This window comes from Trichosurus vulpecula, chromosome 8 (assembly GCF_011100635.1).
Source record: "Trichosurus vulpecula isolate mTriVul1 chromosome 8, mTriVul1.pri, whole genome shotgun sequence".
In the NCBI taxonomy this organism is placed as follows: domain Eukaryota; kingdom Metazoa; phylum Chordata; class Mammalia; order Diprotodontia; family Phalangeridae; genus Trichosurus; species Trichosurus vulpecula.
Genome location: NC_050580.1, coordinates 195523292 through 195544942, shown reverse-complemented (window position 1 = coordinate 195544942; position 21651 = coordinate 195523292). Strand labels below are relative to the sequence as shown.

The 21651-nt window shown below is 40.1% G+C and overlaps 1 protein-coding gene across 1 annotated transcript in view; it reads right to left on the bottom strand.

Moving 5' to 3' along the window:
- Nucleotides 1-20694, bottom strand: part of RTF1 (RTF1 homolog, Paf1/RNA polymerase II complex component) — a 49099-nt gene extending 28405 nt beyond the window's left edge. The window contains exons 1-2 of the mRNA XM_036735445.1: nt 20490-20694; nt 10487-10597 (exon numbers count right to left, since the gene is read on the bottom strand). Of these exons, the coding sequence (XP_036591340.1) occupies nt 10487-10597; nt 20490-20684 (306 nt within the window). The 5' untranslated portion in view covers nt 20685-20694. The remainder of the gene's footprint in view (nt 1-10486; nt 10598-20489) is intronic.
- Nucleotides 20695-21651: the final 957 nt, after the last annotated feature.

Here is a 21651-nt window from a genome sequence, read left to right as displayed (position 1 = left end):
TATTTAAAAATCAGAATGTGTGCAGGTTGTACCTGAATCCTAAATAAAGGGGAGGGGATAAAAGAGAAGAGTATTATTGAACAGAGATTGCTCAAGATTAGCCTGGGAAAATGAGAGGGAACAAATTTCACGAAGCATTCCTATAAGCAGCCCTACTGTGTATATCTATTTGCCAGTACCAAATACATCCAGATAAGACATATTTTACAAATGTATACCGAGAACAATCATGAAACCTGCAACTCAAGTAGCAGACTGGCTGCAAAGTTCTTAACTGGTAAACCAAAAGAAGTTTCCCATATTACTATTCTGGGTATCCACTGGTGAAGAAGGCCCCAAGGACAGCATTACCACTACTACAACTTTACATGTGCATAGTACTCTCATATCCTTTAATTCTCACAAGAACCCTAAAAGGAAAAGGTAGGGATAACCTCCATTCAGCAGATGAAAAAACTGAGAGTCAGAGAGGTTTACTGATGAAGTTCAGTAATTGACAAAGCTATAATTAAAACCTGATTCTGGGTCCTAGTCCAGTGCTTATTCTGCCACTTCGAAGTTGATTCAGAATTTAATTGTACAAAATTTATTAAGTGCTTAAGATGAGCCAAGCACCAGGAACACAAAAACTAAAACCAAACAGTCCCTGAACTCAAGGTATTTCGGTTCACTATCTACTATATCATGATACCTCTTAAAGATAAATATAGTATATCTGAAAAAGCTTAGGATTTCAAGTGAGAAAAACTGGGTTCATATCTGGGCTCTGCTAGTTATTAGCTGTGGGACCTTGGGCAAATGACCTTAACTCTCTGGGTCTCAGTTTCACCATCTGCAAAACGAGGGTGGAGTTTGGACTAATAACAAAAAAAAGCATTGAAAATCCCCAGGACAATTTGATGTATTATTATTCATAATATTCTTTCATATTTATTCATTAAATACTTATATTAACTACAATGATAAATTAAAATTTATATTATATAATTTATAAAATTGCATACTCTGGTGCAGTTTATAGAACGCGAATGAGAGTATGTGAATGCATCTTACAATCTGTTGGAAATCAGTTTGCGCTTGACCATCAAACCCTTGTAACAGTTTGGAAACAATTTGATAATAGATGATGAGAAACTGCAAGAATGCACTGAACTTGGTCAGAAGTGATCAGAGTTTGATGTAATAATTGAATAAATACCAAAATCATTGTGCATATGATCATGACAGTTCTGAATTTTGGCTGAAGCAAACTTATAATGCTTCAAACATGCACATGCTTGTTGTCACAGAGGAAAATAGATATATTTATAACATAACTGGGCTATTTATTGCTTAAGGTACTACTAAAAAAATTTTTTTTTTTTGCATTAAACTCCTTTTGCCCATTGTCTCGAACTTGTCTGAGAACCAAGGACCCATCCTAAGAGCTACCTACCTCTAGGTGGTAAAGAGGATAAAAGTACTGGACCTGAAGTCAGGAAGATCTGAATTCAAATCTGGCCTCAAACACTTACTAGCTGTGTGACCCTGGGCAAGTCACTGAACTTCTGTTTGCCTTAATCCACTGGAGAAGGAAATGACAGACTGCTCTGGTAGCTTTGTCAAGAAAACCCCTTGGACAGTATTGGTGTGCTATGGTCCACAGGGTCATGAAGAGTCAGATCCAGCTCTAAATCCTATGATTCTCCATGGGAGGATCATGAAGGATTTAATTAAAGAACTTGGCACTTGAGCTAATCCTGGAAGAAGGATAAACATTCTGAGAAAGAGATGTGGACCAGAGCATGAGGGATATTATTCAAGAATACAGACTAAAGGTAATGAAATGTAGAGACCAGGTAACAACTAGTACTCCAGTTCAGCTAGAACACAGTTTGTGCTGTGAAACAAGGCTGAAATAGAAGAATTAGAGATAAGCCTGTGGAGGACCTCGAATGCAAAGTGAAAGGAACTGTATGTTATCCTAGAGGAAACGGAGCCACTGGAGGTTTCTGAGCAGTGATATTACCCAGTCATTTCTGTGCTTAAGATTATTTTGGCAACTCTGTGCAAGGGTTAAGGAGAGATTAGAGGCCAATTAGGAAATCATTTTAATAGTCCAGGGAACAGGTGATGAAAGCTGAACTAAGGCTGTGACCATGTGAGTTAAAAGAAGACAATAGGAGTGAAAAATCTGGAGCTATTACTGAAAGACTTGGCAACGACTGGCTGACTAAATGTGGGGTGGAGAAGATAAAGTACACAGATGACTGAATTATTTAAACGGGAGGATGGTTGTACCACCAAGAGAAATATGGAAGTTTGGGAAAAGGGTGGATTTAGGGGGAAAAGATGACTCTGTTTTGGACATGTTGTGTGGTCCAAATGCTAATGGGACATCTGGCTAGAAATGAGTAGCATTAAAGATTAAATTCAAGAGATTAGAACTGGATATACAGATATGGGAGTCATTTCCCTAGCAAAGATGTATGGGGGGTAGTAACTGAGCGAGTAAAAGGAAAGAAGAAAAGGGGCCTCGGAACAAAGCCTTGAGAAACACCTACATTTAGCGTGCAAGAGATGGATGCTGATCTGGGTGGCAGCTAGCTGGCACAGTGGATAAAGTGCTGGGCCTAAAGTAAGAAGACCTGAGTTCAAATCTTACCTCAGAGAAATACTGTGTGACCTTGTACAAGTCACTGAACTTGTCAGCCTCAGTTTCCTCATCTGTAAAATGGGAATCATAGTAGCACCTAGATTCCAGGGCTGTGGTGAGGACCAAATAAAATAAAAATCGTAAAGTGCTTAGCACAGTGCCTGGTGCATGATAAATACTATATAAATGCTAGCTGTTATTGTTATCATTATCAGCATAATTATTATTTAGCAAAGTTGGTTGAGGAGGAATAGTCATACAAGCAGATTTTGAACCAGCAGAAAATAGTGTCCTAGAAACCAAGGGAGGAGGATGGAGCAGTCCACAGTATACAAACAGAAAGAGGAAGGTGAAGAGAAGATCACCTGGTTTGGCACTTAAGAGATCACTAGAAGACAGTTTTAGAGCAGTGGTTTTGGAATGCAAATTGGGAGGGGTTTAAAAGTAGTAGAAATGGAGAATTAGAGGAAGCTACCGTATACTATTTTTTTCAAAGACTCTACCTATGATTTAAAAAAGCAGTAAAGATAGAAGCTATGACGGCTCAAGCATACTGCAGGATCGAGTGAGAGAACAGCAAAAATACAGCAGTTTGGGGTGACTGGTGCACATACTATCAAGGCCAATGTCCCCCTCCCTGTCCTTTCTTCTCCCCACGCCCTCCCATCTGTGTTTGGTATAATCCAAAAGCATAATCGGGATTGGGAGTGGAACATTAAAACAGGTCCCTGAACTCACCATGAGACTGTCCTAAACAGCGGTCTATTCATTACTGTTACTACCCTTTCTACTCCTGATGGAAAAGGCAAGCCACACGGCATAACACTGCTTTGAAGGTTTTGGTTGCCTAAGATAGTCCTAGGTTAAAGGATAGGAAATCTCTCCAGAAAGGAAGTGGCCTACCTACTCAATAGTGCATTATTAGCAAGTGAAAAGAAGAGCCCAAATAAAACTGGAGGAAGAGGGACATGCCAATCATAAGAGATAAAATGTATATTGAAACAAACCAATATTACAAATACTCTGCATAAAGTCTATTATATCACTGATAGTGACCACCTTCTCCTTCTGAGTACTCCTCTTCTCAGGGTTTTTGGGCCATGGCTCTTTTTTGGCTCAACTGCTCCTTTCGAATATGCTTTGTTGAGTCACTTGTCCATGCCTACTAACTGTAGGGCCCTCTTCTCTTTTCTCTCTACACTCTCTAGCTGCCAGTGTACTCTCTCTCAGAACTACCCTGAATTCATTTTGCATGTTTGGTATGCACTCATCAGTACCTACTGTCTCTGCATTCCCAGTGCTTAGCATAATACTGGAAACACAGTAAGGACTTAATAAATGTTAACTGACTGACTGAAAAGTCTATATGAGGTCATGGGTGCCTTCTACTACAACATAACCAAAAAGGACATTCCTCAAACATCCCCTAAAATCCCTTAATAAGATGTTATGGATTTATTTCATGAATGTATCTACCTGTCTCAACCCTATACCTGTATTTTCAAACTGTCTACCTCAGGATAAAAACCTAAGTTTATCAACTTCAGTGGATAATGGCAGTTCGTTTTGAATTAAAACTCCATTTTAAAGGCATGTATCCTAGTACTGCAGAATTTTTTCCCCCTCCTTCCCCAAGATGGTAAGCAATTTGATACAGGTTATATATGTGCAAACATATTTCCATATTAGTCATGTTATGAATACTGCAGAATTTCTTAAACAAAACTATATTTATCTCATTCATATCTTTTAACAACTTCTATTTATGTAATGCTTTAAGCTTTGGCAAAGTACCTTCCTCATCTTATAGATGAAGCCACTTCAATCATTGTGATTCTCTGTTTTATGAGATGGAAAAGTCCTTTAAAAAATTCTCTCCATAAGCATCCCTTAGGGTTTACTCTTTCAAGTTCTGGGTTTGTATGTTCATTATTAGTGCTTTAAAATGTTTTCTTTCTCTGAAATGGGTGGTCAATTAGAGAAGAGTCTAAGGAGCTAACAGATAAATGTTACTCAGTGCCTATAAAGGTATTAAGTAAGGAAAGCAGTATTGCTGATTATTCTACTTATAGGAATTTAATAATTATTTTAATGGCTGGGAGGAATAGCTCAGAGCTCAGAAAGGGCAGAGGTAGCAAAAAGTGTAAGTAATGATATTTACCCTTAAAAGACACCTATAACCCAGCTGGAGAAAAAAAAAGGCTAATATAAATGAAACCCAAGTAATAAAGGATAGTATATCATTAAATGCTAAACTGGTCGGTATAGAGTCTAGACTATAAATAAGCTATAGTAGTTTAGAATTTGTTGTAACAAGAGTAAGGTCTATGAAGTAGTCTTAATACGCAAAACACTTGTAATAGGATTTTGCCAATGTATAGATACAGTAGCACCACCTTTATCTTGCAACCTTGACTATCCAAGACTAACCAACAAGTAAAAGTTCTATGAGGAGCCAAATTAGATTATCACTACTAGAAGCCAATATATTTTACTCAAGGGAGACCCTCTCAGATTCCACTCAGAGGTTATTCACCTTTAAACAATTTTTAACAAGCTTCATTATCTGTTCCAAGCAGATGAGAAACAACAGATTTGAGGGGAGGCAAGCACACGAATAATAAACAGCAAACTATACCAGTAGAGAAGAGTCAGAGGACATAGTTAAAAACATAAAAGTTAGGTGTAAGAACTCAAAAAGTACAACAATTCAGAACTATTTCAGGGTTGGGGCAAAAAGCTTTATAGTCTCAATATTTACTCCTGAAACAATGGAAACAAAAAAGTTCAGGTACTTAAAACAGTATCAGCTAGTGAAAAAAACATTTGGCTTAGCTTATTCATGGGAACTAGATAAATAAGGTATTACCTTATAGTAAATACTTCTTTCAAAAAAAAAAGCTGAGTAAACAAAACAATGGAAAATATTAAGAGTTAAGTCTTTAGAAGGAGCATTTGCTTTCAATGTGTTAATATAAATGTGTATAAAGATGTTAAACGTACTTAGAAGATTCTTTTACTACATATAGCCCTATTCCCTGTATCAACATTATCGTTACTGTTATTAATTAAGTAACAAAGCTAAAATAACATTCTATTACTCATAATTGACACTAATTTAAATGGACCCTCCTACACCCCCCCCCACCCCCTCCCATGCCCTATTAGGTCAAATCACTGAGGCTCTACCGAATCTAAAAATGTTGAGGCCAATCATAGAGAACAAAGACAACTACTAGCAGACACCTAGAACAGATATAGATGATAGTAAAGTAACCGTAGAGCAATCAGGAGGGAAAGGCAGATTCTGAAAGATGTAAAATTGAGAGGGAAATAGAAAGAAATTACCAAAGGAGTAAGAGAAGAGAAAAGAAAGGGCCTGCAGGACACAAGGAAGCAAAGACATAAAAGAGGAATTAGAAAGAACTGACCATCTTCTTCCATTATAGGATTCTGTTATCAAAGTTTCTCCTTACATTAATTTTACCTTAAAATAAGATACTGGGAGCCTAGGGAATCAACACACACAGACGATACGGTTAACCATTGTGCCTAGAGTCCAACCTGCTTGTATTTTCAATTTTAAACATTATTTAGTTAAAATTGTTGCAGCTAATAGAAAGTCTTAGGGGTAGGAAGGGGGCTTGGCTCTTTATCCACTTACTTAGCTTATAAGGTAAATAAGCACAGCTTAAGAAAGGCTGGGATATCTTTAATCCTGCTGTCATAAGAGTTTGGCATTTTAATGCCAAGTAAATTTGGTTTCAACACACAGCATGGACTGGAGTCTACCAATCAGCAGGCTGCTCCTTGTGGCAGTCACCCCACTGCTGGCCTCTATAAAAGCAGGGGTCTGGACCAGAAGATTTCAGGTTTCCTTCCAGGTATAATAGTGCATATCCTCCTGTACTTGTTCTTTTTCTCCTTGTCATTTATGCTATTTCTTTTTTATTGATACATTTTGTTGTGGCACAGTCACTTCCCAAGCACTACCCCACTGAACCTTCCCATAAAAAAGTTAAATGGCTTAATAGAGTGAGTGTGACCACCAGGACCTCATCTTATTAGTTATACAACATTTCTATCAAATATACAAAACAAAGTGCTATAACATTTCAATCATTTATGTATGTTAGGAGGTTCAGGGCTTTCTTAGAAGTCCTATTTTGTATTTTCAGGTATGTTTAAAAAAAACCAACAAAATAACCCAATGAGCAAGACAAAAATTTATCATTCTCTAACTACAATAGTCATAATTACCCTCAAACTTTCCTTCTTGAAAATATCTATCTACACATATTGACAGTATATCTATCTATCTATCTATCTATCCACATACACACATATTTACATATATATATGTGCTAAAACCTTAATGCTTTTGAAATATATCCTTACTTGTTTCCTAGACAAACCTGGTATGTGATACCCTCTGCATCTACTCATTCTCAAAGAAAAGAATTTTATACAATTTTTGCTCTTCCCCCTACTTTGCCCTTTCCAACCATTAGCTAATGACTCCTTGCTCGAGCATACGATAAAATATCCATTAACCCTTTAACACCTAACTGCTTTAGTAAGTTGGCTTGAAGATGGGTTAAAACATACAAATGAGAGGTATAAAGGAGAACAGTATGCAACTGTCTACTTTCACTTTTGGAAACCAAGCTTCTGCTGGGCACAGACTGTTACCCCACCAAGGGACCTTAGTGACTACTCATCTAATCCAAACTCTTCATTTTACAGATAAGGAGACCGAAGCCCAGAGAGTTTAAGTGACTCAGCCATGGCTACATGGAAAGGCATGGCTCCTGACAGATGAAAAAGGAGAAAGGAACAAACAAGATCATGATTCAGATAACTTTAAATCTTCTGAGGCTCTTTCAGAAAAAGCAACTTCCCCTCCCAGAAAGTCTCCAAGGATGTGGAGAATTTGTGTTAACAAAATCATTTAGCACCTCACTTGTTATAAAGGGCTTTAAAAATAGTAATTCTTGAGCTATCTTTCTCACTTTATAGATTAAGAGACTGGGATACATCCTCAATTTTTGAAGTATGCTTTGCTAAATCAGCAGCTACTGGATCAGAGGTAAATGGCATAGACCAAGGGTAAGCACTTTCAAAAAGTGGCACGACGTGATAGGGATTTGGTACAGGATGCAGGTCTGAGTCACACACACACACACACACACACACACACACACACACACACACACACACACACACACACACACAAAACTCCAGTGGCTTCCTATTGCCTCTACTATTAAATATAAAACCATCTTTTTGGCTTTTAAAGCCCTTGATAACCTGCCAGCCCCCCAAGTCTTACATCTTCCCTTCTTATGTTCTATGATCTAGTGACATGGGTCTCCTTGTGGTTCCTCCAACCAACAAGTTACTCCATTTCCCAACTATGCATTTTCATTAGATGTCCCCCAAGGCCTGGAACGCTCTGCCTCCTCACCTCTGTCTCCTGGCTTCCTTCAAGTCTCAGCTAAAATTCCACCTTCTGCGAGAAACCTTTCTCCATCTCCCTTAATTCTAGCACTTTTACTGAGATTTCCTTCCATTTATACTCTATAGCTCTTGTTTGTGGTCTCTCCTATTAGAAAGTTTCCTGGAGTGGAGCTGTTTTTGCCTTTCTTTGTATCCTCAGCACAGAGTTTGGCACAAAGTGTGTTTGTCCTTCGTTTTTGAAGAGGGTCATGACATTAGGGAAATGATGACATGACTGGCAGTTGACTTTGATTTGAGTGAGGGAGGCCTGCGCAAGGTCAGCAGCCTCACTTTCTCCTCCAGAGCCATCTGGGTCCAGTGACCAGATATTCACCAGGATGACTGGAGATGACCCAAGATGCAATGGGAGACCTTTTTTAGGCTAAGGCCTAATCATGTATTCACTTAAGGGTGAGGTAAAGGCAATTCAGTGAATAGGCCTCTTTAAGAAGTGAGTCAAGGGATGGCCCCTTTAATTAGAAAAAAAAGATTTAAAAAAATCAAGCTGGGAGGAGAAGACCCTCAGGGTTGCTGTTCCAAAGAGAAACTGTTACCATTGACATTCACTTTAAAGCAGAAGGGCCCAAAATACAGCCATTAAGTGGAGCTTGGGCATGGACCTATTGTGGTCCAATCTATATGAGTTTCAGAGGGAGGGAGGGAGGGGAGTTTCAGAGTGAAGTGGGAGGGAGGGAGGGAGGGAGGAAGGAAAGAAGGAAGGAAGGAAGGAGGTCCTTAATAAATGGTTAATAATTTGACTTTGCAAAAAGTTAAGCCAGATGAGATCTTGAAGCCTCAACTCAGGTGGGGGAGAAGAGAATGGAGAGATGAGAAGACAAGGAGGGTGTCTAGAAGTCAACAGAGCTAGAATTGGTAATGGTGGTAAGAGATCAGGGCTTATTCAACAAAGGGCAGGGTATGGTTTGTCTGTTAGGTCAGGCAACACCTTTACTAGAAAAAATAACTAGGCAAAGTCAGGGGCCTAAAATGGCTAAAAGGCTATCTCAGTAAGTAAGGCAAGTTTCATTCCCCAGGAGTTCTGCTTTTGTGGAGGTCAAAGCAGGTTGCTTATCCTGTCTGGTTCACCTATAGCTTATAGGAATAACAAAACTCCACACCCTACTGAAGAGCAATAGGACCATAAAGAAACTTAATGCAGAAATAGAACACATTGGCATTTTTTGTGTGGCAGCTATAAGACTATAAGGGTAATACCTTTGGTAGGAGTTAGGAATCCCTGCTGGGTCCTCCACTTTGGCCCCCTCACAGTTCCCATAGAGACCCTGCCCTGGGATTTACACTTCCCCTTTGGTAGTACAGCTTGCTAAGCTGTATTTTTTAAAATAACTTTTAAAAAAAGACTTCAAACATGTCTCACAAAAGTATAAATAAAAAACACCACCGGAGGATTAAAATGTAATGGCATCTGATTTCTCAAACCTTATTATCTTCCTAACAGATGGGATTATTTTGCTAATTTAAGGGCTATAATTATTTCTTATTTAAGTTTAGGAAACATCCATCACTATGAAAAGCAATTTTGTTTGTTAAATGATTCAAAATTACTAGAACACTACACCTAATCAGAATATTGTCTTTATTTGCATATGCACAGGACTGATTGTAAAATCCCATTATAGCAAACGCTAAATACTTCTAAATACCTTGTTTTAATGGAATTTTTTTGAAATAAAAAAGAATACTGTCCCAATCTATGAGGTCTAGAGATAAAACAGAGCTTCCAGTGGATGAATTAATAAAAAAGAACTGCTTTAGGTTTTATAGAGGTAAACAGGGAGGAACATTTAAGCAACTCTATCCCCTCATTCCTCCAAAGTGATTTGGCAGGTGCGGTAAAAAGATGATTTTTAAAAAAATGTTATCATTTATTTCTTAGTGATATAATGGATGCCTGGATAATCCTGAACAGGCTTATCAGGATCTTGGGCCCATTCTTCTATAGAAAATTTCCAGTATTGTCTTAAGTACTAGATGCCACCAATAAACTGGTGAGTCCAGAGGAAGAATTCAAAGAAGGTCACTGACCTTGACATAATCCCACATGAGGATGAGCTGAAGGAGTAAGTGACATTTAACTTGGAGAAAAGACATGATAGTTATCTGCATTGGAAAGATTGGTGGATTTGGAGCCAGAGGACTTACGATGAAATCTCTTCTTGATTGTTTAACAGCTTAATAAGCAAGTCATTTAACTTTTCTGCCAACATACTCTCTTACTTCTAAGGCTATGTTTCCCATTTTAGGGGTATACTACATGACCACCAAAAAAAAAAAAAAAAAAAAGGGAACCTGAGACAGTAATTCATTGGCATCATAACCATTGTAACCTACCTCATCATCACTGTCCGATGTTTCAGAGTCTGAAGAAGCTGCAGGCTGACTAACAGGTTGCTCCTTCTCTTCAGAGTCACTACGTTTCCGTTTGGCTAGGGACAAGAGCTCCTAGACAGAATAGAAAGAATAATGAGCTTTGTTCAACAGAGAAAAATACCTTTGAATGGCAAAATATATGCATGACCTGAACTACTCCTATTTAAATACTTTTAATCCAAGAATACCACCTGGAAGTTGCTACCTAACTATGCCGCCAGAACTCGTGGGTTTTCAATTATTGGACAGAAATGCTCTAAATCAAGTTTCTCTTAAATTATCTGTATATGTCTTATATGTCTATATTTATATATAGCTTATACGTCTAAAAAAGAAAAAGCAGTTGGGAAACCAAGCTGGAAGTTATTCCAAATACGTCACTATCTCTTCTGAGAACCACACAGTTAATGGCGTTAATCAACATCTTACTGGACCAAGCTTTACAATAAAACTGCTCTCACTGTTCTAAGTGGTAGTATGGTTACCATGACCTCCATGACTGTTAATTTTATTACAGCCTGGAACTTTGGCAAACCACAACAACAAAGATGAGCTCTGATGATGAATTCTTGTCTTCTTGTGCCGGAAAAGTCCCATGGCATATAGTAATCATAAGCTTGGGGTTCATAACTTGTTGGTTCTATTCCAGATGGGCTATCTTTACTGACAAATCTAATAAAGTCTGAGGCTACCAGAGGATTCCAGGATTCTCTTCTTTCCAGTGTTACACACACTAGGAGTTTAGTAAACTGATAAATTGACTAATTTACTAGTGTTCATGATCTGTTCACTTCTGAAGATAAAAGGGCAGGTAACATAAAGCATGGCACTATCCTGTAAGAAAACAATCAGAATAATCAAACTCCATATTCTTACTTAGCTTCTGCTTTCTCTGCCAAGGAGAATAACTCTTGACCGTAAAGGACAGAACAAAATGGCCAAAAGGCAGCTGATACCCAAGATAAGGAGGCAGCAAAAGAGAACTTAGCTGCTCTTGATGAATTTGCACAACAGAGAAGAGAATGAAAACTGCAAACAATAAGCTTAACTTTAATTCCTGGAAAAAGTCTAGTACGTAAAAGGGACAGAGAATATCTAGAAAAGGCTTTATCAAGAACAGATTAACCCCATTTCCTTTTTTTTTTCCTGGCAAGCTTACTAAAGTGTCAGACCAAAGAAAAGCTATATAGTTTACCCAGATTTTAGCAAAGTGCTTGATAAAATATCTCATACTATTATCGTGTAGAAGAGAGACATAGGCTAGATTTTTATACAATTAAAATTTAGAAATGGTTGAATGGTGAAACTTAAATATTATTCATAAATGATTCAAATGTCAACTTGCTTGGGGTTCAAGGAGAAATATCATAATGAGTAATAGAGTTAGGCTCCAAAAAGGCACAGACAGCCTAGAAACCTAGGCTAATTCTAGTAAGATTAAATTTAAAAGGAATATACGTAAAGAGTCTGGGAAAGTCACTTAACCTCTCACTGTTCTCAAAGTTGTGAGAATTTGCCAACCTGCACTGGTAGAGGCAATTTCCTCATCTGGGAGTTCCTTATACTATTGAAATCACTGGTCTAATTCCCATCCCCATATGTAAATCTTACATTTGGGCTCCAGAAATTGAATTCAAAAGTAAAAGATGAAAGAAAATTAAACAGTAGTTTATCTAAGAAATACCTGGTTGTTTAATGGACTGTAAGGTCAATATGTGTCAAGAACAGCAGCCAAAAAAAGCTAAACCCATCTTAAGTGACTTTAGGAGGTGTATATCTTCTAGGAATAAGGAGGTGATAGTGCCATTGCACTCTGCCCTAGTCAGACCACATAAGTAATCTTGTATTCAGTTCTGGCTACCACATAGTCAAAGACATTGGGCCTTAAGTTCATGCCACTTGAGTATCAACTGAAAGTTTAACCTAGAGAAGAGAAGAGGAGGGGGATGGGGTGGATTGGTGGAATGGAGGTGATACTTGATATCTGTCTTAGAATACTTACAAGCCTGTCTGTTGGAAGAGGAATTATACTGGTTCTGTTTGGCCACAGGGAGAAGAAGAGCAATCCATAGAAGATATAAAGAGGCAAATTTAGGTGTAGTATAAGGAAAAAGTTCAAAACAATTAAGAAATATCCCAAAATGGACTGCCTTCAAAGGTTGTGGATTTCTTCTCACTTGAGCTCTCTGAGCAAAGGCTAGATAGACATTTATCAAATATGTTGTAATGGGAATTCTTTTCAAGTATGAGTTGGATCCTGGAAGTAATTTGCAGAGAGAGAGAGAGAGAGAGAGAGAGAGAGAGAGAGAGAGAGAGAGAGAGAGAGAGAGAAAGAGAGAGCAGACCCAGGGATGCCAGACAGAAGGGTGCCATATATATCAAAATATCCATAATATCCCTTTTTGTGCAAAGAACTAGGAACAAAGCAGGTGCCTGTTAACTGGATAATGGTAAAACAGAATGTGGGACATGAATTTAATAGAATATTACTGAATTGTAAAAAAACAACTATGAAGACCTGGAAGAGGCATCAGAAAATACGTGATTTGATGTAAAGGGAGCTAAGGACAACCAAGAAGAGAACACATACAAAGGTCACAACAATGAAAATTATAAGCACAAATACTTGAAGGCTGTGTAATTATGAACAAACCTGGCCCCAAAGAAGAAAATGCACTTCTCTCTCTGCAGAGGTGGGGCACAATGGGTATGAAACATTACTTATAATGGGCTCAGTCAATGCGGTTTTGCTGAATGGCTTTATTTTTTCTCTTTTTTATTTTTTGTTAAAATAGAGATGGCTCACCCTATGGGCAAGAGAAGAGGAAGAGATATATTAAAATGAAGGTGATGTTAAAAACTTGAGTTATCAGTGATTCTACCACTATTTCACAGACCCAAATTGGTAATCTCAACATTCTCACTATATACCTCTGATATAATTCATTCAGACGACAGAAATATAGTTTAGTGGGAGAATGGCACTTTCAGTAATGATACCACCACCTACATATTCTCTACTCTTTCTTCCATAAGCACCAAAAAAAAGAGGCTACTGAAGCATGTTTAAATATAGTTCTGTTATACTCATGGTTGGAGAAAGATGATTGACTATTTTTTGCCTCAATTTATCCATTTGTAAAAGAGGGAAAAATACAACTCAGATGTGCCAAGAGTATTACAATTCATTCATCACAACTATCATGTCCTTCTGGTGCCATCCATACAGGTTGCTTATCAAATCCTGTGACACAAAATAAAAGATAATAAATTGTGTCAATGTATTTTTTCCCTCTTCCATAGCTTCCTAACTATGAGGTCATTTTCCTCTTGGACAGGAAGGTAATTAAAATGACCTTCTCAGGTCAATACCACCTGCTTTCTTTCTTTTTCCAGGAGCCTTGAAATATTACCCTTTACAATATCATGGAGAGTTGGCGTACCAATCCCATGGAAAGAAACAGAACCAAAGAACATTCCACCCTCTCATACCACAAAATCATCCCTATATACCTAAACCAAATCAAAACAGTGTCTGGGGATGTTTATGGCTTTTGCTATACCTGAAAGCTTTGGAATGTTCTATGTAAGGATGTAGTTTCTTCAAGAAGGCTGCAAATGAGAACTGCTAGTTAGCATCTATATAGTACTTTAAATCTAGTCTGCAAAGGGCTTTACAAAGATCATCTCATTTGCTAATCACAACAACCCTCTGAGGTAGGTGCTATTATTATCTTCATTTTACAGATGAGGAAACTGAGGCAGACCATGGTTAAATAACTTGCCAAGAATCACAAAGTATCTGAGACTGAATTTGAACTCAGGCCTTTCTGATTCCAGGCCCAGGCATGAGGGATTAGATTTGTTCTGCTTGGCCCTTGATACCTCACCCACCAACAGCACCTTCTGTATTACTGTAGGGGGCAACATCATCTTTCCAGACCCTCTGTCTCACACTTTAAGTCTCACCCTTAATTCTCACCCCTACTCCTCCCCTCCATCCAATCTGTTTCCAAAGTCTGACAATTTCACCTTTGTAACATCTCTAAAATATGCCCCCTTCTCTCTTTTGACACTGCTGTCACTCTAGTGCAGGCCCTTATCACCTCATGCCACAATTATTGAAATAGCCTGCTAGCAGGTCTGCCTACCTCAAATCTTTCACCATTCCAATCCATCCTCCATTTACCCACTAATGTGATTTTCTGAAAGTACAGGTTCAACCATGTCACACACATCCCCATATCCACCCCTCCCCGCCCCCACTCCATAAACTCCAGTGGCTTCTTATTGCTTCTAGAATCAAATGCAAAATGCTCTGTTGGGCATTCAGAATCCTTTGTAACCTAGCCCCCACCTGTCTTCCTACACCTGGCCTCCTGGCTGTTCCCATTAAAAAACACATTTCTTTTTTTTTGTTGTTGTTGGAGGTGGGGAAGGCAGGGCAATTGGGGTTAAGTGACTTGCCCAAGGTCACACAGCTGTGTCAAGTGTCTGAGGCCGGATTTGAACTCAGGTCCTCCTGACTTCAGGGCCGGTGCTCTACTCACTGTGCCACCTAGCTGCCCCCATTAAAAAACACATTTCTACCCTACTCGCCCAATGCCTATAACTCTCCCTCTTATGCACTGATTTATTTCACTGGCTTCCTTTAAGCCCCAACTAAAATCCCATCTTTTGTTGGAAGCCTTCACACCAACTCCTTGTAATTCTGGTGCCTTTCCGCTTTTCATCCTGTATATAGCTTGTTTTGTACATATTTTCTGCTTGTCTCTCATTAAATTATCAGTTCCCTGAAGGCAGGGACTATCTTTGGCCTCTGTTTAGCACTGTTCCCCCAGTGTTTAGCATAGTACCTGGCATATTTCCGAGACGCTGGTGGTGGGAGAGGTATCAAGGGCCAAGCAGAACAAATCTAATTCTTCTTCCATGAGATAACCATTCAAATACTTGAAGACACCTACTATGCTCCCATTAAGTCTTCTGTTCTCCAGAATAAACACTGCCAATTCCTTTAACTAAATTTCTTTCAGCTCCCTTACCACGCTGGTTGTTGTCTTGTGAAAGCCTTCTAGCTTATCAATGTCTTTCCTAAAATATGCTTCTCAGATTCGAAAATAATACTTACAGATGTGCTCTGACCACGGCAAACACAGAAAGACTATTACTTCCTTTACCGGGGACAGCAGAAACTGTCCTGATTTGAAAGTTTGATGGACAGTGGAGATAGCATCAGATTAAGAAGGACTTTTAGCAAACTGCTGTTGGAATTTATAAACTATACACAGTACATTTAAGTTTGGAAGTTAATCCTCCTCCTACAGTACAACCTCCTATAAGAAATCTACCTAGAACTGCTAACTTTGTGCTACCTTGCTTTTTCTCATACTGCCCAGTAAGTCGTTAGTGTTTTCTCTTTCTTGAAATTAATTTGTATTTGTTTATCTGGGTATATGTTGCACCCTAACAGGAGAAGGGCAGGGGACTTTTTCACTTTCTCTCTTTCTATCCCTAGGATCTAGTTCAGCATATTCAACATAATAGCTGCTTAATACATGTATGCTAAATTGAACTTACATAGAAACATTCTTCAGCAAAGCTACAAGTTGAAAGTAGAGCTCCAAGAGAAATATGCAAAAATAAGTGACTCAACTACCATTGCTTATTTTCTGGTTACCCTTCTTTCTCTAATATATAGCCTAATTAGCAAATCATTTGTTTAGGACTCATTTACGAAAAGAGGGTCTACAAATGAATTAAAAACAAAACTGTATTCAGCTATGGTATCATCCAAATACCTATATGTCAAAATCCAAGCAGCCTTCTCCTCCCTTTGCACTGCTTGAGAGAGAGAGAGAGAAAAAAAATCAAACGAAATTAGCAAATAGGCTCCACCAATGCAACATTAAGACTAAAATGTAAAACTCTTAACATGCCACTTCTCACACACTGCACGTTCAGACTGCACTTCAAAATGTGTTCCCCCAAAATGTGAATGACATTTAATAAGAAATATTAATTTTAAATTAATGATTTTTTCTCAGCCAGTTTACAAACAATAACAATTTTAACATATAATTCCAAAAGACAGTTTCTTAAAAATACTTATGGGCTTAGTCTCTTCTAGGAAATGTAATTAATGCTATTAGAAGTTATAAGCTCCTCGTGGGCAGGAAGACTCCTGTATTTGTATCCAAGAAAACTTCTTAAAAATACTTATGGGCCCATTCAATGGTAAATGTAACTGAAGCTACAGCAAGTTATAAATTCCTTGAGAGAAGGGCCCTATCTCTCTCTACTTTGTATCTGTAGCCCCATAATAGTGCCTAGCACATAGCAAAAGGGGGCAGTACAGAAAAACAGGCTAACAGCAATAAAACCATAAAGAAAACAAGAAATTTATAAACAAAAGTACAGGATGGGTTCCCACCCTGTGGGCTTCAGACTCTTGGAATGGGGGGAGAAGGGGAGAGAGATGTCATGGAATTATTGCGAAGAGTATAAAAATGTGTATATTTAGAACTGTGAAATTTTAGGTCTCATACTTAAAAAATATTGGGAAAGATTTTAGCATATGTATAAAAACACCACCAGAAACTGCACTGATATCTAAAATAAATAACTTAGGCTTCTTTTTTCTAGCCCCTCTGATGCTATTTATTTCATAATGACATGGAGCCAAAATGCCAAGCCAGAAAGGGAGGCACACCATTTTGGTATAGCTAGAAGCCAGAAGGCCAAGAGTTTTTATTCAAAGTGCGAAGGTTCTTCGAAAGAATCCAACTAAAGAATTTACAGATTTGTCTAATTTTAAATGTGGCTACACAAGCAGTCTATTTGATTACTGCTTACTAGGCAGATTCTAAGGTTCCTATGCTTACAGTTTTTTCAAGCTATACAGCAGGGATTTCTGAAAAACATATCCCCCCCCATTTTAAAATTTTCAGGCTATCCTGGGCTTAATCCTACACTTAAACTTCACCCTGCCCCCCATCTTTCTGAAATAGAAGAGATAGATAGAAGAGAAAGATGAACTTGAAGTAAAAAACAGTTCCTACAATTATGATTTGATTCTACCCAAACAAGAACCTCCTTTAACTTCAGCAGGCCTTAGAGATGTCACAGAAGGACCAACAATCACAGAAGCTCAAACATCATTTGCCAGGTTACTTTTGTGTTTACACTGCAACCTTAGAGCATAAAATCAGAGAAAGAAAGTTGAAAAAAAAAAAAAGAAAGTTGAAAGGGTTTCCTTCAAATCCAATTTGCTTACAAAAACCTTCTAAAACTATTCAACTACTGGTTAGACAGCCAGACAAAAAGACACTAAAATCAAGGAATTTAGGAAGCACTGGACTCACAGTCCTTTGGCAAAAGTCAAGTCAACAAGCATTTATTAAGCACCTACTATGTTACAGGCACCATGCTGGGCACCAAGGGATACAAAGAAAGCAAAAAAATAGTCCCTGCCTTCAAGAAGTCCACAGTCTAATGGGGAAAACAATGTGCAAACAACTATATACAAACAAGATAGCAACAAGAAAAACTGGAGATAATCTTAGAGGGAGGACCCTAATATTAAGCAGGATAAGGAAAGTGGAAGTAGTATGACTGGAGAAATATTCACCAAAAAGAGCCATTCTTCACCCAGAAAACCAGCCTTATCTCATGAAGCAGATTTCTGATCTTGACACTAAATACTTGGTAATACTTCATGGCTCAAATGTTTTTTCCACAGGGACCAGGACACAAGACAACTGCCACTCAAACTGTGCAGTTCTTCAGGACAGAAATTTAAACTATTACACTAACAAATGAAATGCCCAGAATGCCTAAGATACAAAAATAAGGTAAAGTACCAAACTGTTGAAAGTACTAAAAGTACAGCTCTAAATTGCACTCTATATTCCCCCAAGCAGATTAATTCACTCTTTCCTTCCTGAAGGCCTTTTTGATGAATGCTTTTTGCTGGGCACCCAGTAAAGAACTCAATAAATGCTTATTGACATACTACTCATTAGCACCTCTATTAGTGTATAGATGTACTGGGGAAATGAATTTTGAGTTTCTTCTGATCACTGATTTTTAAGGTTAATAGTAGTGGAAGCAGAGAAGATTGAATTAAATGGACAAATCACTTTACTTCTTTGGGTCTCAGTTTCCTCATCTGTAAAATGAGGGGTTAGGGTTAAATTCCTAAGGTCCCTACGAGTTTAAGTGTCAATGCCCACCCAGAGGGTGTGGCTGAGGCCCATCTTCTGGACGTCCTGGACAATTCTTACCTCTGCTAGTACCATCACATTCTTGAATCTTTCATATGACTTTTCAAAACTTTGCAAAAAACAATAAAACAAAGTGTGTGTGTGTGTGTGTGTGTGTGTGAGAGAGAGAGAGAGAGAGAGAGAGAGATCCCTCCTTACCTCCCAAGGCAAAAAGGACAGGTATCTAGCAAGTGTTTATAAGGGGCTTGGGTGTCTTAGAACTGTCTTTTTCATTTTTATGCTAGCTTCCTCTAAAGGGTTCAAATATTTTATGGACACTACACCAATTAGTCCTATTTTACAAATTGAGACTTTAATCCTCCTGGTTCCCAGTTAAGGTTTTATCTACCAACATTTTCCAAACTTCTGCTGACAACCCTAAAATTTACAACAAAATAGGACTTCTTTTCTATTTGGATATGAGATTCCCCTCCATTTTTGTCACCAAATAGAATTTTGTTTCTTTTTCTCATTCCTTCACCTTCAATTCCAAAACAGCCCTTGATTCCCTCTCTTCAATAGCCCCTGTAATCCCTGAGCTTCCTCTCCTAATGTCTCTTAGTCCTGAGAGTTTGGGCCTCAACAAAACAGACTGTCCACCCCTACTTTAAGACCAAGCTTCTACAGAATCCTTTGTAGGAATATACTAGGGAATAAACTAGGCAAGCCCACTTTTCAACTTTCCTTTCTTTCTAGCATTTGTTAATAAAACACAGAAAATGCTCTTCCCACTAGAGCTTAGCTTCTGGCATCACTGCTAGGAATGGAAGTGCCTAAGTGACTGCTTTCTCCGTACAGCACTTTCAAGAGGAAGGAACCAGCCCAGGTAACTCCAAGGCCATTAGGCTAAAAGTTGTTTTTTAATGTCTCTTGCATAAACCCCAAGTAGGAAAGGATTCTGGGATGCCTGAGTAAAAAGGTCCTCCCATAAGGCCTCTGCCACAGGCCCTCCATGCCACCTTACAAAACTGTCCAGGGCTATACACAGCATCTGACCTGCTTCCTTCTCTCGTTACTGTTAACTTTGTTTTGACATCCCATTCGGGGGCCTTCCCAACCACAAATGGCCCTGGTCTACAAAACTCTCCGGAACCATGACCAAGCCCATCTCCTCTCTCTGCCTGGCACATGCAGAGGGACCCCCTCCCCATCTCCTGCCCAGAAACAGTCCTGAGTGTGTCCTCAGCGCCCCAAGTCCCCGACCTGCCAAACTCGATCCTCTCCACGCACACGCACTCACACTCACTCATAGAAACCTCCCAGCCTCGGGGAGGAAGAGGCAGCGCTACTTCCTAACTCTCTCCTCGGGGCTGGAAGGAGAGAGCCCCCCGGGGAGGGATCCGCGGGCCGGCCTTCCCTCCCGCCCGCTCGCCGCCCACAGCCCTCCGGTACCCTGGGCACAGACCCCTCCCCCAGCTCCCCCGGCCCCTGGTGCCCCGGGGCGCTTCGCTCCCGTCCCCGCCCCACCACCCAGTTCACGGCGCCAAGTACTCGGGGACTCCGGCTTCAGGCCCGGGCTGTGCTCCTTCGGGCCCGGGAGCCCCGGGGAAGGGCTGGGGCGAGTGGGAGGAAGGGAAGCCGGCAGAGGGGAGGGAGGGCCGGGCGCTCGGAGGTGGAGGCCCCGCGGCCCGGCCCTGGCCCCGGCCCGGCCGCCCCCCGCTCAGCCCTTTCCTTCCCGCCCCCGCCGCGGCCTGCCCCTTTACCTGATCCAGGTTCTCGTCACTGCCGCTGTCCTCCGTGTCCGAGTCGATCACAACGCGGCCTTTCCGCTTCTTGACCATGGTGGCACCCCGGCTCCCGCGCCGGACGCCGCCGCCCGGACTCCCCTCTTGCCCGCCAGCCAGTGCGACCGCCACAGCCGCCGCCGCCGCTCGACCCACACAAAGGCGACCGCGCATGCGCGCTCCTCTCGCCGCTAGGCCCCGCCCCCTCCCCTCCGAGGCACGCCGTTCGCCCCGCCCCGCTGTCGCCGAGAGATCCACCCCCTTTACCGGACCGAACGGGGCTGAGGTGGGTGGGGTGTCGGGAGAGAGAGGAGGTGCGGAGAGCTAGGGGCGGGACTGGCGGCGTGGGGAGCCTTCTCCGCCGGCGCTCCCGCGTGCTGCTTCATTCAGGGGATTTTCCTAAGGAGAATAGCAAGCTAGACGCGCTGCGGCCGCCTTTTATACATGGGAGACCCCTTTGAGTTCACACGTCGGAAAAAAAACACTAGGAAGACCTGTGAACACGAGTCGTGGGTGGAAAGCTGACTCTGAATGCACGTGTTAGCACGGGGGGGGGGGGGAGGGGTGAGGCGCGATCTAGGTGGGCAATAGGAATATGCCTCCTATCTCCCGGCCTTCCTCCCCCCGACTTTTGCGTGTCTTCTCTCCAAGATTACATTGCATTTACACTGTATATATTTTGTATGTACATAGTTATTTGCAGGTCGCCTCTCCCATTAGAATGTGTGCTCTTGGAAAGTAAGTTTTTCTTCTCTTTGTATCCCACCCCGTCCTTACCACAAGGCCTGGCCCACTGGAAGTGCTTAAAAAATGCTGGTCGACCTTACTTAATAATTGCATATATAGATAATAGATATCTGCATACTTAAATATATTAAAGTTGTGTTGTCTGTATTTACTTCATCATCATCAACATTACCACATTCTTCAGAATAGGGGTTACTCAACAACTTCATTGATCTGATGTTCTCACAGATCATCAATTTATTCCAAATTTAATAATGATGAAGAAATTAACACACACAAACAAGAAATACAGTGGTTCTACATGAAATTAAGAATTACATGATTTACCTGCTGCTGAAAATTGTGTAAAATCTAACAGAAGAATAATAAAGAGTTCCCTCACTATTCTTTGTAT